Here is a 17,514-nt window from a genome sequence, read left to right on the forward strand (position 1 = left end):
CATTCAATATTTTTTTTTGCATATGAAATATATAATGTGTGAAATACTATTATCTTTAATGCTTTCTACTACCACATATATTTAATTTGAAATCACATATATATCTGGATACAAATATTGAACTCTTCCTTCCTTACTAGTTACTCCTTTTTGATATCTTAAGTAAAAAATTGTTTAAATGTCACAGTTCTTCCTCATCTGACATTGCCTCAGTGATATACTTATTAGTCTGATTCATAATAAGCTGTTGCACTTTTCTTTCAATTCTCCATACTCTTGCATTTTTTTTAATAATATTATGTCTCAAGCATAGTAATGTTTGAATTAGTTGAGCTGCATATCCCAAATTAGCAGCAGAAGTTGGAATAGTGAGACTTGGGACCATAAATGGTGAAAATAAGTACAACCCTGGTCCAATATATATCATTTGACCAATTTCAAGATAATTGTCTGTAATAGTTATATTAAATGTTAAGATATATAAACAATTTATACACTAATATTTAATAGTGACTTATTATGACCTTGTGCTGGAAAGATTCCCAAAGTTTCACATACATCCCATGATGGAAAGAATGTTCTTATTATAAACTTATTTAGGGCAAAAATGCCTTTCTTTATTAGATCCAGTTTATTAGGAACCTCAGAAACATCTAGCAAAACATTGGGATTGGTCAGGCTGTTTAAGGAATTCTGCACTATCTGCCTTATAATCAGTATCTTGTAAATCTGATTTTGTAGAAATGGATGTTCACATGAAAAGTATTGAATAGAATCCAAGAAACTGAATGTCATAAAAAAAAAATATGACAGAACATGTGCTGTCCAAGATTGTTCTGTGGTATTCTCCTTCTCTTCTTGATCTGTATTGGTATTCACACTGTCACACTGATGATGATCATTAGCTGCATTTTGTCATCTATATTCTCATTGTACAAATCTTAAATCCAATAAAATAAAAATATAAATAAATTATAAATTGTTTACATAAAACAAATTTGAAATTGATAATTACCTGTCTGCATCCAGATATCATCATTCATCTTGTTAAAACAACTGCAATCAAAGCTGTTTGGGCTTTTGATCAGAAATCCTTCTTCATTACCCCTAATTATTTGTGTAAAGTTTTCATATCTCCTTTTCAAAGCATTTCACTTTACATTTTAGTGTAACTATCAATGTGACTTGAGATACTTTTAATAATATGAATATCAATATGGTAAGATTGATGTTTAGTAAGTTTTGCTTTAATTGGATCATCATCTTCAGTGTTTTGTTCTTCAGATTCTAAAATTGTGTTAAATAATGGCAAATAATCAAGTGCTTTTGGACTTAAATGAAGTTCTTTATCATCTAATTTTAATATTTCAAATAATGACATTAATTCATCATTTTCTAACAAATTATGTACTTTCACTAATATTTCTCAATTTCCAAAGTCAATTACATAAAAATTGGATTCAAGTTCATCATTATACCATATGGTTTTAAGTTTACTATATTACAAAGGAAATGGACCTCTTTGAAGGTATTTTAAGCTTCATTGACAGAATTTAACAAATCTTCTTGCATAGTACTTCCTTCTTTTTGAATGCAAGAATGTTGAAATCCTTAGTTTTCAAATGATATTTAATCATTCATTACCAAATTCTATTTATATAATAAAATGAACAAAATCAAAAATGTGCCAAGTAATTGAACAAGCAAAATTTAGAATAAAGATCTTGACTTACCTGTCCTTTTTCATTTTTTTTCATTGATAATACTTTGACAATAAGTCATCAAGATTTTATTAGAAGTTTCTAATTTCACCTATTATGGGAAAATTAATTAAAGTTAGTTATAAATATCAACTATAACAATGCAATAATGCAATGAGAAATGCAAACCATCATTACATAAGTAACCAATCACTTTTTTTTTATTTATAATGAAGAACCTTTTCACATATTTCTTCATATTTTTCTGGAGTAATTTCTTTATACTTCTCAGGAATCTAGTTTTTCATACAGTTTCTAACCCAGTTGTTGGTGACTCTATGATCATTTTTGTAAACTTTACAAATTTGCAAAATGAACAGTTTTCACCTATATAAGAGCAAATAGCTAAAGAGATTGATTGGTTAGTAAGTGGTAAAGAAGAATATCAAGAAGGTGCTGGTGAACTATCATTAACTATGGTTAATATTCTGACATGTTTAAAATAAAAATGTCTAGAAATACAGTTAAAAAGAATTGATATCTATAACCAGTGTTGAATGATTCAAAATGATTTATATGCATATTGGTGAAAATCATGTGCCAGTTTAAGATAATCGGACAATTTGATATATTTTGATATATTTCGTATTATTTGATGGATTTGAACATATTTCCAATTGTCTAATTATTTATTGTATTATTAACATATTCCCCTATTTGACAATTATATAATTGGACATTTGTTACGTTGATCAATAACAAAGAAATCATGAGCAATAAACTTTACTATTTTTAGTATCACCTCACAATTAATCTGGACTTAAATTAGACTAATGCGTACAATTTAAATAATTATAAATTATAGTGTGACATTATGATGTTTTATTTAAACTTTTATTAAACTCGAATTAAACTCATAAATTAAGCTTTTATCATTTTTTTTCTTTATCCAATTTCATTTCTCTCCATTTCTGACTCTCTTTTTTACACAAAACCTTTCTATTAATATTTTAAAGATGCAAGATAACAAAGATAAACGACCTTGTAAGAAATTAAAGGTGAACTTTACTTATAAAAAACCTACTGATGATGAGCTTCGCAATCTTATTGATAGTAGCCGATGTAAAAATACTGATTATTCAACTTCAAATTGGATACGAGCTTTGGAAAAATTTAGAACAGATGTTAATTATCAAGGATTGATTGAGGAAGTTGATACAAAAGAAGAATTAGAGGATCAGCTTTGTAGATTTGTTTATGCAATGAGAAAAAAAGATGGTTCTGAATATCATGTTTCTTCAGTTAATAGTTGCATGTTTGCAATAAATAGACATTTGAATAATAAGTCTGTCCTTTCAAAACCTATCAACATTATGGATAAAGATCAATATTACAAATTATGGCAGATTTTGAATGGTAAAGTTAAGAGTCTTGTGAGTCAAGGTCGTGGGGAGCGTAACGGTGCTGATGGATTTACTGAAGATGATCTTCTTCAGATTCTTGATCATCCAGCAATGTCTGGCAATGATCCTGCCAGTTTATTATATAGGATCTTTTTTTTTAATGCTATTTTTTTAGGGTTAAGGGGAGGAGAACATTTCAATTTGCAGCTTCAAAATTTTATACGAAGAAAAGACAAATATGGTGGATTTGATGTTATCATTTACAAATCAAAAACTAATCAACGCGGTGCCAATAATATTGAATCTCAAGGTGATAAGTTATACATTCCCGAAATACCTAGTATCATTGAAATGTATGAAAATTATTTTACCAAACGTCCAACCCAAGCTGATCCACATTTTTATTTAAAGCCATGCAATATTAGTGAAGGTAAATATTAAAATTTTTTTTTTTTTTTGACAAATCTAATGTCAAAATTTTTATTATTTTTTATTTCATATTATACAGTTGAATTTAATGGACCATGGTAAGTAGTATGAAAACCCCAATTCTAGCTCACCCCCACCATATAATCTAAAATACTACCACTTTATATAATCTAATTACCACCATCATATAACTTAATTACCATCATATAATCCACCTACCACTTTTACTATAATTTAACTACCACTTTATATAATCTAATTACCACCATCATATAATTTTAATTACCACCATATAATCCACCTACCACTTTTCATATAATCTAGTTACCATCATATAGTTTTATTACCACCATACAATTCTATTACCACCACACAATCTGAAAAAATTAACCGAACAAGAAATAGGATTTCAAAGCCAACGGAGCCAAAAAAGGTAAGGAATATTAACCCATCCAGGAAACCAGCCATGGAGTCAATAGAGCGGAATAGCAAGGCAAGCAATTACCCTTATACCGAGAAAAAATGTAATTGAATAAAAGGTAGGTACCAAGTAACTATACAGATAAATAGTACATAACATGGTATATACCGCAGAAAAGTTAGCAACAATCTTTGGCTGCACAGTCTCTGATCTTATGGCTATCAATAGAGAGATTCTAAAAAGCCACCAAACCCCGTACGCAGTATCAGTAATCCCCGAACTTGTGGGCCATATCCTGGAATACATTCCAAGTAGAAATTTCGGGACACATCTTCTAGAAGTCAGCCCAATCTGGAGAGCCGAAGCTGAACGAATACTCTGGAAGCGGCATAAAGAAGCCGAGGAGGCATACGACAAAGCAGTAGAAAAGAAGGAAAAAGCAAATGATGCTCTTGGTCGATCAGAGGAGGAGGGTAATAGAAATCGTGACCTCCGTGAACTTGAATGGGAGGCATATCAAAAGGCTTGTAAAGAGAGAACAAATGCTGCAGTAGAGCATATTATGGTAAAAGAAGCTATTCGCCGTTGTAGCTTACAACTATAAGTTACTTAAGGATAGAGTATACATCAGGACAAGGATGTGCTCAGTGACTCGGATGACAATCCCGATGACTCAGATGGTGAGGAATAGTTTAGGAAGACAGTACTAATCTGTCTCCCTCTTTTTTTACCCTCATAGGGTAGGCGAACAATTAATTTTATTTTCAGAAAAAATGTAATTGAATAAAAGAGGAGTATAAAAAGTTTACAAGATGTCAACACATCAAGCAAGAAGTGCCCAACACAGACAAGTCACCCGATCAGTTCTAGCTGAACTCAAGCAGGTACCTGTCAAGTCCATCCCATATCCCCGCTCAAATGCAAAATTGCAGGAATATGAGGATGAGATCCGCCAAATCCGTGAAGCACAAGCGGCGGTAACCAATGAAGAGATAACCCGCATGATGCAAATTGATCCAGACCCACATTATGAGGTAGTCTTTGAACGTCGTGATCAGGTACGTATAGGAAAGGAGTTAACAGACTCAAACTTTACGGCTGATATTGCTATAGGAACACCTGGAGAGCATGACTATGCTTCATTTCTTACAGCACACAGTCAAACAATCCAGAATATTCTTCAGGATGAAAGAAATCGATTGGGATCAATAAAAGTAAGAATTGGAATATTTGCCACAATAAGACGTTTAGATTCTTACCTTGAGGGATTATTCGGAGATGGTAACTTTAGTGAAGATGATGGAGTAGAGTATATCTACAGATATAACATACCATTTAAAACTCGCAATATGCCAATCCTACCATCAACAGATATTAATGGTACATTTAACTTTGCATTAGCAAGAATCATGCAGAAAGTAGAAGACTATGTAAATTACGGATCAGGTTGGGAATTCTATCGTGTAGAAAAAATATTTATAGAAATCTCGCAATTTCAACCACCCACAGGAGCAGGACATATACCACTCCCAAAAGATCTTGCCACGAAAAAGGGAGTAGTAAATCCAGCTAATGATGATGACAAATGCTTCCAGTGGGCAATCCTAGCAGCATTACATCCAGTAGAAAAGAACGCAGAAAGAATTTCCAAGTATAAGGAGTATGTAAATGAGTTAAACTTTGAAGGTATCGAATTTCCAGTACAAGCTGATGAGGTAATTCTAAGAAGATTTGAGCGACAGAACCCAACTATTGCCCTCTGCATTTGTGAATGGCGTGACCACCGCCTATGCCCAATATATGTTACCGATAGGGATGATGCAGAGGGCCGTAAAATAATAGATTTAGTACTTATCAGTAACGGGGAAAAGCAGCACTATTGCTGGATTAAGAATATGAGCCGTTTAGTAAATAAACGTACAAAAGATGGACATGCAACATTTGTCTGCCGATGGTGTATCTCCCACTTCACACATCAACAAGAAATCCATAACAAACATGTAGCAATATGTCGAGGATTAAAGAAAACCCCACAAGCAGACCGAATGCCATCAGTAAAGAAAGGAAATGATATATATGAATTCAAGAACTGGAAACGCCGCATGCAAGTCCCATATTACTTTGTTGCAGACTTTGAAGCCCTAGTAATGGACATACCACCCACAGATGAAGACAAAGATAAGAAAACCAAGAAAGTACAAGAGCAAATCCCCTGCTCATACTCGTATATTAAGGTAAGATATGATGGTGTAAGTGAATCACAGAAGATATTTACAGGAGAAAATGCAGCACAAAAATTTGTAATCGAAATGCTAAATGAGGCTGAAGCAATCCGTAATGAATTCAGAAACCCAATGGAAATGATGCCGTTAACAACCCAAGAGCAAGCAAGTTATGATAATGCAATAAACTGCTGGATATGTCGTAACCCCTTAAATGGAAATAAAGTAAGAGACCACTGCCATATTACAGGAAGGTATCGAGGTGCAGCACATAGAGGATGTAATCTTGACTTATCCATAAAACCTCGTGAAATGCATATCCCAGTAATCTTTCACAATTTATCAGGATATGATGGACACATAATTATGCAAGGAATTGGTGCAATGGAATGTGAGGATGATATTGATCCTATCCCTTATAACATGGAAAAGTATATGGCATTCAAGTTAGGTTCCCTCCGATTTATAGACAGCTTACAATTCATGAAATCAAGTCTCGACAAATTAGCATCCAATCTAGGTGCAGAAAAATGTAGAGCACAAGAATGTAGTAATCCACAACACTTATGGCGAATTGATGCAGGTAGATGCTTTGCACATCCCGAAAACTTTAAGATAACACGAAGTCAAATACCACCTGAATTACTCGAGATTTATCTTAAAAAAGGTGTCTACCCGTATGAATACATGGATGACTGGAAAAAGTTTGAGAAAACTAGTTTACCACCTAAAGGAGCATTTTATAGCAAACTTAATGAAACCCACATTAGTGATAAAGAATATGAATATGCACAGTATGTATGGGAAAAAGCAGGATGTAAAACAATGCAAGATTATCATGTCATTTATCTCAAAACTGACGTCCTCCTACTAGCCGATATATTTCAGAATTTCCGAGAAATGGCCTTGAAAAAATATGGGTTAGATCCTCTCTGGTATTATTCAACACCAGGCTTCGCATGGGATGCACTATTCTTAATGACAGGGCAAAGATTGGATCTTATAACTGACCAGGACATGTACATGATGGTAGAACAAGGATTACGTGGTGGAATCTCTATGGTAAGTAAACGATATGCTCGTGCAAATAATCCAGGTATGGGAGAAGGTAAATGGACCGCAGATAAGCCCAAGTCATCTATTCTATACTTAGACGCAAATAACCTATATGGATGGGCCATGTTGCAATACTTACCTACAGGTAACTTCCACTGGATAAAGGAGGAAAACGAGTTATCTAACATTCAAAGGCAAATAGAAAGTAATGAAATACCAGACGATTCTTCTGAAGGATATATCCTTAAAGTTAAACTGGAGTACCCTCAAGCCCTCCATTCACAACACACAGATTACCCCCTTGCACCAGAACGAATGAAGGTTAAGAAGGAATGGCTTAGTAAAAAGCAGCAGGAAATAATAGCACGCTCAGGACAACGATACACACCCACAGATAAGCTCATCCCTAACCTATTTGATAAGGATGAATATGTAGTTCATTATAGAAATCTCCAGTATTATGTTAGCCAGGGCTTAGTAATCAAGAAGGTCTATGAAGCTATAAAATTCGAGCAGGCTCCATGGATGAAACCATATATAGAATTTAACACCGCCGAACGTGCTAAGGCTAAGAATGATTTTGAGAAGGACTTCTATAAACTCATGAATAATAGTGTATTTGGTAAAACTATGGAAAATCTCAGGAAACGTGTACGTGTCTCAGTAGTACAACCCCAAACCCATCCCAAGAAATATAAAAAGCTTACCTCAGATCCTGCATTCAAGGGTCGTAAAATATTCTCAGAAAATCTTGTTGCAATCCACCGACGAAAAGTGGAGGTAATGCTTAACCGTCCAACATATGTGGGTATGAGTGTGCTTGACCTCTCGAAGCTCTGTATGTATCAATTCTACTATGATACTCTTAAAGTACGATATGGTGAAAAAATCCAGTTATGTTATACAGACACAGACTCACTTCTTGTACAAATCCAAACTGAGGATATTAATGCAGACCTCATAGATATGGCAGACCAATTTGACTTCAGTGATTATCCTAAAGATCATCCTGTACGAAAAGCATTAGGTGATAAGACTGACATAAATATGAAAATCCCAGGGAAATTTAAGGATGAATGTAATGGAGCAGTTATAGCAGAATTTATTGGCCTCCGTCCCAAAATGTATTCCATTCTCAAGGTAGGGGATGAGACCACCAATCCAAAACATGGTATCCGTAAGGCTAAAGGTGTCCCCTCAAAGGTAGTTAAAAAAGAGTTCCACCATGAGCGGTATAATAAGGCACTCTTTGATCCTAAACATAATGATACAGTCACCTTTAGAGCAATCCGATCTGATAGACATGCCATAAATGTTATAGAAATGTCGAAGGTAGGATTATCCCCTATGGATGATAAAAAATGGATTGCACAAGATAATATCACAATGTATGCACATGGAGATTATAGGATACCACAACTTGAAAATTAATATAATATATAAGTAGGAGGCAGCATAGTATCAGATGGCACAACTAATAATTCTTCTCGAGTAAATATTTTTTTAGGTCCATCAGATAACCTATATATAACCGGCTGCCCATCAACAACTGTGGAAGATTCAATTGTATAAACTTTAGTAGACCATATTGGATCAGTTGCACGTCTCCTACCTTGGTAATCTGAGTTATCAAGTAAGTATCTCACAAGAGAACCAGCTGGTAAACGTATTTCTTCTGCACCTACAGGTCTATCCTTCCGAATTTTTGAAGGTAGTGCATACACTTGATCTTTCTGGATTGCCTCAACTGGCAACATACCTAGTAGACGAGTATTAGAATTATTTAGCTCATTCACAATATCAGAAAGGTTCTTAACCCAGGCAGTATTCACACCTTCTGTAAGGAGTTCCTTTGCATCCTGTATTTTGAAAAGTCTCTCTGCTAAAGTTCGATTATACCGTTCAACAATAGCCTGACTCTTATGAGTAGTACCCACCCGAATACGCACACCTTTTTCATCCATTAATCGGATAACTTCATCCTTAAATTCTGATCCCCCATCTACTTGTAAAACTCTTGGCCAAATAAGCGGGCAGTCTGCTTTACCATAAATCTTTTTAAATGCCTTAGCAACACGTGCAGAGCTGCGATCTTCTAGAGGTACTGAAGCTTTATATCGGCTAGCAACATCTACAATATTCAGACAGTATTTATACAGCTTTCTATCTACAGTATCATAGGGCATATATAAGATATCTGCTTGATGATACATATTTGGTCGAGTAATCTTATTAAAAGAAACCTGTGGAACATACTTGGGTATAGGTAAGTGTATTTGCCATATAGCCTGTTTATGCAACCACTCTGTAATATCAGATATATTAAAATCATGGCCTTCAGCTTGCACTTTAGCCCAAAGTTTTTCAGGAGTACGATAATATCCACATGGATGGTAATAGATTTGTTGAAGGATATAATTTTGTTCGATTTGTTTATTAAATGTAGGGTCTATAAAAATCTGTGGAACTGGCAATGGAAGATACATCGTTAAAGACACAGATTACAAAGCTTGCACATACATTGCAATCACAAGAGCAATATATAAAATACCTGTATGGTGTAATCGAGGGTCATGAATCTGAGATAGAAGAACTTAGGCAAAAAAATGCTGAGTTGCGTGCAAAGCTTAAGAAAGCATTAGAAACGGCATCACTAAAGGAGGAAGGGCTTCAAGCATTAGAACGTCAGCTGATTGAAGTTGATACTCTAAATATTCAACTCAAAGATCGAATAAAAGAACTTGCTAATAGACAACGGAAAAACATGGCAGCAATTCCTCCTGACCCTATTACAGAAATCTTAAATAATCGGACAACTATAGCAAATAGTGTAGCTGGTATTCACCTTGATCGTACAACTATAGCAGCACACCCTCATATAAATCATTTATTTAACACTGCAAATGATAGTCTTGATGCCATTATCCGATATGCTAATGAGTTGCGAAATATTATAGAAGATCAAGATAATATGGAGGATAGACTTGAAGGTTTGTTAGATGATGCACATAACCGTGAAGAATATCTTAGACGAGAACTTAATAATACACGTGCTACTATACTAAGAACAAGACGTACCTATGAGGATGCATATGCAAATGAAGTGCGTCATCGCCAACATTGGGAAGGCCTTGCACAAAATACTCAGATCCAATTGGCTAACATCCAGGCTCAATTTGCTAACAGTCAAATCCAACTAGCTAATGTCCAGAGAGAACGTGATGAGAGTAGAAGAAATGCTCATAGATTATTACAGCGCTATAATACTGAAACAGAGCGAAGTAGAAGGCGGGCTAATGGTATCATTCAGCAAGCTCGAGCATGGAGAGGGCAATTTTTAAACTGTCGCAATCATGGTCAAAATTTGCAAAATCAGGTCAATAATTTGAATCAACAGATTCTAGCATTACAAAATAACCCTCCGGTAATACAACAACCTATAATGGCAGGATATGCACCTAAAAAATTTAGAGGAGCATCTGGTGAAGATCCAGAACTTTGGCTTCAAGAATTCAGGCAATGGTGTGAGTCTGCTGGACTTGATCCTGCTGCTAATGCTAGGACTCGTGTTAGGATTCATGGGATCTTTGAAACTTTACTTGAAGATGATGCTAGAGATTGGTATGAAAGCGCATATCAAAGGAAAAAATTGGGAATGTGTAAATCTTCTGGATAATACTGGTGTGGCCACTCTTGCTGCTTTTAATGCTTTGAATAATGCCGCTATACAGGCTGTAGCGGCGAATCAATTTCGTGGAGGGGCTGGTGTATTACATGGACAAGCAGCTGCAGATAATACTATTACTGGTGCTAATTTTATACCTGATCATACTGTATGGGATGAAGATTGGTCAATAGTCGAGGGTCGTCCTACTGATATAGCTGTTAATAATCCTAATGCTAATAATGGAGGTACAATTGTGGCTCCTGGAATACGTATTGGACAATTAATATATCGTTTTAAGCATTACTTCCCTACTATAACATCTGAAAAGTCTAAGCTTGCATTTAATGCTATTGTTCAGGGTAGTGATACTGTAAGCCGATTCTATTCTAAATTACGAAGAATGGTTAGACTTGCATATCCAATTCTTCCAGAGGTAAATCAGAATGAATTAGTACGGCAACAGTTCTTAAATGGTCTTTCCAGTGAAAATAAGTTGGATGCGCGACGTATTGGTTTAGAAAATTCAGTTGCATCTATTCTGAATAAATTGGAAGAAGTTGAGAAATACAGGACAGATATGCCACCTACTCCTATAGTTACATACCAGGGTCCAACTTTAGCGGATATTGAGAATCTTATAAATTCTAAAATTCCTATGACTACGGCTAAATCATCTGCAGTACCAGTACCATCTTCTAGTCCATTTTCAAGTCCTCAAAATGATACATCATTTCAGAGATTACTTGCTTTAGCATATAAATTAGGTCTTCCAAGAGATATCGATATAAGTAAAGTAACCCTTAGTGATCTTGAAATATTTATTGATACAGAACTTAATAAAAATTTACCATCTGACCATATTTACCGTGGTAATCAGGTATTTGGTATAAGTTCAGGTACACGCAAACCAAAGAAATCAAAGAAATGCTCAAGTTGTGGAAAATCTGGTCATACTAAGAGTTCCTGTCCAAAATCTAAGAAGGGAAAGAGGAAAACAAATTATGCACATGACTCCTCTGATTCCTCTAACTCTTCTGACGCCTCTGACTCCTCTGACTCCTCTGATAGTGATTCAGACTCTGGACATGCCTGCTATGGATTAAAAAAAAAAGCCTACAGAAAGGAAACGTGTAGATAAAAAGCCTACTGATAAGAAAAAATCACAACTTGAAAGGCAGCGTATTATCTTTGAGGTTTTTATACAACTCTTAAAGCTTCTGGTTCAATCCTTCGTTAATGCTGTACCAAAAGAGACTGTTATATCTGCTTACAATGCTCTGAATGCTGAATTCATTAATTATAAAGAACCAGTACTCAGTCAGCTTAAAGGAGAACCCTCGATAAAAACACGTGAAAAAGTTTGGGATAATGTTAAGGACCTTTTCACATCTATCCTTCATCCTATGATTTCGGTTGTAACTAATAGTATGGCTGCAAATTTAATCCGTAAAAATGATGATGTTATATGTAATAATGACTTATGGTCTTCTATAGCGGGTATTGGAATTGTTAACCGCAAGTCTGCTAGTGATGTAGTCACTATTAAGACCAAAGTAGTCGCACCTGAGAGTGAAAAATCTTTAGTTATTCCTACGACAATTTTTGATACTGGTTCTGATAGTTCTCTGATATCTAACAATATTGTAAAGCGCCTAAATCTTGACGTTGATAGAAGTAATGCTCCTGATCTTAGTGGTGTTGCAACAAAATCTGATACTATTGGGACAGTATATGGTCTTGGTATTCTTGTATATGATGGGGAGAACTCTAAAAAAATTGAAGATGACTTCATGGTTGTTAAGAGTGATAAGGACTTTTTATTGCTAGGTGTACCTTGGATTGATCGTGCTAATGTCATTCTAGATTTCCAAAATCGGCAACTGACCATCCCTCTATCATCACGTAAAAAAATTACCATTCCAATTTCTCTACATAAACGGAAAACTAACGTGACTTCCTTGCAGATGGATACTATCGACTTAAAAAAAATTCACACTCTCGAGGAAGATTAACCTGTCATCTATGTGGAGCAAGTTTTGACTTTCCCTCTAAGTTAAAGCGTCATCTTGCTAGGAAAAATCCATGTGTTTCCCAAACTTCTGCGGCAATGATGGGCAGTGGCGGGCAGTGACAGGGCAGTGCCCAAATTTTTTCGGCAGTGACGGGCAGTAACAGGGCAGTGCCCAAATTTTTTCGGTAGTGATTAGCCTTTACAAATATTACATTTGCCATGTTACTCTGATTTCTAGGTCTTTACGGGTTTCTATGAGTTTTTCAATGGCATTTCTATTTTTAAAATATCGACTATATCTGATATCTAGCTTTTGAAGGTTTGGTAATATATGCAGGATTTCACTTAGCAAATCTCTAACGTCACCTTTTCCACCATAGTATTGATAATCTATTATGCTAAGTTCCTGGATATTGGGACAAGCTTGTAGCATTTTTACAATACAAATGGGCCATAATTTTACTCCATCCATATTAAGCTTTCTGATATATTTTCCACATACTGTTCCTGGTTTTGTGAGATGTTTGTACATTTGGAACTCCTTAATATTATAGAGGTTATAAAGGTCTGTTTCACCCCATAGGAGAGAGTTTGCTACTACAGCCCATTTTCGACACACTAATGCATAATTGCAAAGATAATGCCAACGGGAGTAAGTACCTTCATATGAAGTTTTGAATATCTTTTCTAAAAGTTCGAAAGGTAAGCTATTGTTTGTCATGGTATCTCATATGAGATATTGATGAAGAAGTTTTATTTAATTAGATTTTTTCTTAGGATAAAATAATTTGAACATTTCTTTTCTATCAATAGAAAAAACCAGACATGCTTACTTTTAGTGAACTTACTCCATCTCTTACTGTTACTGAATTTAAGATCAATGTTGAAGGGCTTGATTACACCGTGCTTGGTCATAAGCTTGAACCTACTAAGGATGTTATTGCCATTAATAGCAACTTTATTCATAAAGCTTTTGAGGGTTATGAACAGTACTTGTCTAAACCAAAAGGTGAGAGGCGATGCAGACGAAGTACACCTGACAATCCATTAAATAGACGGCGACGTACAGGGGATGGTAGCACTTTTAATGCATGCATTGAGTTTGTTATCATCTTAGCTGATACTGTACATACTATTCGTTATTTTCCTAAATCTGGTAGTATACAAGTTTTCGGGTCTTTTGATCCTGTTGCTATCTTCTTACGTTACCTTTCTGAATGTTCCCTACCTGAATTTTCTTCTGTAGAACTTGTGGGTGGAAATAAGGCTCTCCTGCGCAATTATAAATTTGTGATTAATATTGGGGGTGATAAGTTTATTAATCTTTCTACCTTAGCATATGCTTTAGAATCTATAGATGGTATTCGTGAGATTCTTCCCTTTCCGATAAAGTATATTAAGAATGATGCAGGTGATATTCATTCTAAAATTGCTATAATCTTTACTTCAAAGATTCGGGTACATATCTGGCCTAAATCTGGTAAGGTTAATATATTTGGCACTAAGACTGAATTGGATGCTGATATGGTTTATAAGTTCTTACAGAAGTTGTTTTCTAATCCGAATGATTTTGGGGATTTTATTTGTGATGCACCTATTCCAGATTGTGAGAGGTAAAAAAAATGGTTTCACTGAGAACTAAAAACCCTCTATTTGTAAAATCCAGCAATCGCATTCCTGACTTCTTGTTGGCATAAGACATTCGTCACATAGAGTTATAGCCAACTCATTTTTTAGTCTATCCAGCTGACTCTCGGTGGTCGGTGCAAGATTCTGATAGTATTCATTGAATTCATTCTGCTCTACTTCATCTATGTCTTCATCTGTGTCTTCGTCCATATCTTCATCTCCTTTAATATGGTAGATGCTGAATTCATTTCTATATTCATCATTAGGATTCGTGAATATTCTTTGTATATTGTAATCTATAATGTTGAATGTTGTAGGTTTCTTTTTTGATAATATTTCTACTAAGTCTAATAATGCATATGCTAATTCTTTATCCTCTGAGAAGTTCTTAATGATATCTGAAAATCTTTCATATATTGCCATCTCATCTGGTAGAATAGAATATCTTATTCGTGATAAAAGTGATGGATGTATCCATATATCATCACCTTCTAACATCTCATCAAATATTTCTACTAGCTCTTCTAATCCAGATACTAACATACTTTCTTTGCTAAATTCGGAATCTAAAGCTTTTAAATATGCTATATCTAAATACCACATTATTTCCTTTACCCATTCTTCTATGTTGAGTTCAAACTGGCCTAGTATACGTCTTAGTAATGGTCTGTATTGTGACATCTTGTAAGTCTTTTATATGTGAATCTTTTATTCAATTACATTTTTTCTCGGTATAAGGGAAATTGCTTGCCTTGCTATTCCGCTCTATTGACTCCATGGCTGGTTTCCTGGATGGGTTAATATTTCCTTACCTTTTTTGGCTCCGTTGGCTTTGAAATCCTATTTCTTGTTCGGTTAATTTTTTCAGATTGTGTGGTGGTAATAGAATTGTATGGTGGTAATAAAACTATATGATGGTAACTAGATTATATGAAAAGTGGTAGGTGGATTATATGGTGGTAATTAAAATTATATGATGGTGGTAATTAGATTATATAAAGTGGTAGTTAAATTATAGTAAAAGTGGTAGGTGGATTATATGATGGTAATTAAGTTATATGATGGTGGTAATTAGATTATATAAAGTGGTAGTATTTTAGATTATATGGTGGGGGTGAGCTAGAATTGGGGTTTTCATACTACTATGGTATCATAAGCAACATGTGTCTGAAAAAGAAATTAAATCCTTTATGAAAAAAATTGTTACCTTAACCGGAATTAACGTGGATGATCGCAAAATTAGTAACCATTCAGGTCGGAAAATGCTAGTACAAATATTAAAGCGATGAGGATTTTCAAATTCTGAATGTATGGCAAGTACACGACATAAGTCTGAGCAAGGGCTTGCTAGATATGAGCGTCCAGAAACTGAAATTCAACGAAATAATGCTTTTAACCTTGTTGAAGCATTTGGTTTTAATAAAAATAATATTCGATCAGGTAAAAATTTGAAATTTTTAATCATTAATAAATGACCTGCATTCTAATTTTCTTCTATAGAAGAATCAATGGAACAATCAACTTTATCAACAGACAATTTCGTTGTTGCAAAATCATTGCTTAATGGTAATATTCTAAAATTTTATTCTATTTTTTGATAATCAATTTAACAAAATTGAACTTTTTCTAGATAATCGTGAAGTTATTAATTCGGCAAACAGTAATATTAAAGTTACAAGAAGGCCATTAAAAGATTTAAATGAAATTCAAGAAAATAAAAGTCAAAATTTGGAAGAATTAGTTTCGAAATTAACAGCTGATAAAGTTTTTATCAATTCTGTTATTATTTTCAATAATAATCCTAATAGCCATAATTAATAATTATAACACATGTATTGTTTATAGCTTAAATATAGTTTATTGTAATTATTAAACTTACGCATAAAAAATAATTAAATTACAAATCATCAACATCATACAGCGGAGCACGATAATTGTATTTATAACTAAATATATAATAGTATTATTTTAACAAAAAAAAATAATAACATTTCTTTAAAAAGAAACCCCAATTTGGATATATACTTTTAACTAAAAACCAGTATCTGGGTTTTTGGATATTCCATATATTCTACATTGTAATTTAGAAAAATATTAGTTATTAAGAAAATTTAGGACTTCCGGAAAGAATTTATACCTCTTTCAAAATTTTATCAACGTTTTGTGAGTTATATAAACATTTTTGAGCCACTTTCATATATGGTAATCTTTTCCAATCATAACAAGATCGTGAACCTTCTTCCCACATTGCTGAATATAATGCATTGAAATATTTTTGCTCACTTCTTTGATATTATTGAACTGACTGTATGGTATCCATTCAAGTATTGTTCGGTAGAAGATAATATCATTTAACTCACTTGACTTAGCATATTTTAATTGTCTCTTAAATAAAATTATCAATTTTTTTCATTATTACTTGCCCAGTTTGTAAAATTTGCTTTCAAATAGTTAGTTTGGCACTGTCTACACAACTTAGGCCACACAAATTCGAATTTTCGGTTCACTTCACCCGGCCGGGTCACTTTTTCAAATTTCAATAAAAAAAAGTTTATATATAAAAAATTTATCACGTGATCAGGACGTAAATTTATTGGCGGGTAAGTTTATCACGCGGCTGAGAACTTCTAGAGCGAAAATAAATTCCTCCCTTTTAAAAGTCAACCAATCAAATGTCACGATTTTATATATAAACTTTTTTTACTAATAAACAATAAACCCTGGGTCCCCGGGTCGATTTTAAATTTCAATGTTACGTGAACCGAAAAATTGAATTTGTGTGGCCTTATCTGTTAAACATCCAAATTATAACAATTATTCCCCACATTTACTACATCGTTCAAATGCATACTTTTTATACTCTAAAACCATAATATAATCTTTTATATATGTATCTTGAGATGTTCCATATATTTTAGGAATTCTAATAAGAATCTCAATCGAATAATTTTCTCTAATCTGTTGATAAACAATATG

The 17,514-nt window shown here is 33.9% G+C and overlaps 4 protein-coding genes across 4 annotated transcripts; 1 reads left to right on the forward strand and 3 right to left on the reverse strand.

The window, feature by feature from the left end:
• Positions 1 to 181: 181 nt before the first annotated feature.
• Positions 182 to 565, reverse strand: OCT59_027492 (uncharacterized protein; the record flags this gene model as incomplete). Its single annotated transcript, XM_066137008.1, has 2 exons — positions 182 to 450; positions 559 to 565. 2 exons carry the CDS (start codon positions 563 to 565, stop codon positions 182 to 184), a joined length of 276 nt encoding a protein of 91 aa, XP_065993437.1.
• Positions 566 to 1,156: 591 nt separating this feature from the next.
• OCT59_027493 (uncharacterized protein) lies at positions 1,157 to 1,381 on the reverse strand (the record flags this gene model as incomplete). The annotated part of the gene is made up of 1 exon (XM_025330915.2): positions 1,157 to 1,381. The coding sequence occupies one exon, from the start codon at positions 1,379 to 1,381 to the stop codon at positions 1,157 to 1,159; it is 225 nt and encodes a 74-aa protein (XP_025166265.2).
• Positions 1,382 to 14,547: 13,166 nt separating this feature from the next.
• On the reverse strand, positions 14,548 to 15,219 carry OCT59_027494 (uncharacterized protein; the record flags this gene model as incomplete). Its single annotated transcript, XM_066137009.1, has 1 exon — positions 14,548 to 15,219. The coding sequence occupies one exon, from the start codon at positions 15,217 to 15,219 to the stop codon at positions 14,548 to 14,550; it is 672 nt and encodes a 223-aa protein (XP_065993438.1).
• A 629-nt stretch (positions 15,220 to 15,848) lies between these two features.
• Positions 15,849 to 16,356, forward strand: OCT59_027495 (uncharacterized protein; the record flags this gene model as incomplete). Its single annotated transcript, XM_066137010.1, has 3 exons — positions 15,849 to 15,978; positions 16,039 to 16,104; positions 16,169 to 16,356. 3 exons carry the CDS (start codon positions 15,849 to 15,851, stop codon positions 16,354 to 16,356), a joined length of 384 nt encoding a protein of 127 aa, XP_065993439.1.
• Between the last annotated feature and the right edge of the window lie 1,158 nt (positions 16,357 to 17,514).

Source organism: Rhizophagus irregularis, chromosome 7 (genome assembly GCF_026210795.1).
Source record: "Rhizophagus irregularis chromosome 7, complete sequence".
Classification (NCBI taxonomy): domain Eukaryota; kingdom Fungi; phylum Glomeromycota; class Glomeromycetes; order Glomerales; family Glomeraceae; genus Rhizophagus; species Rhizophagus irregularis.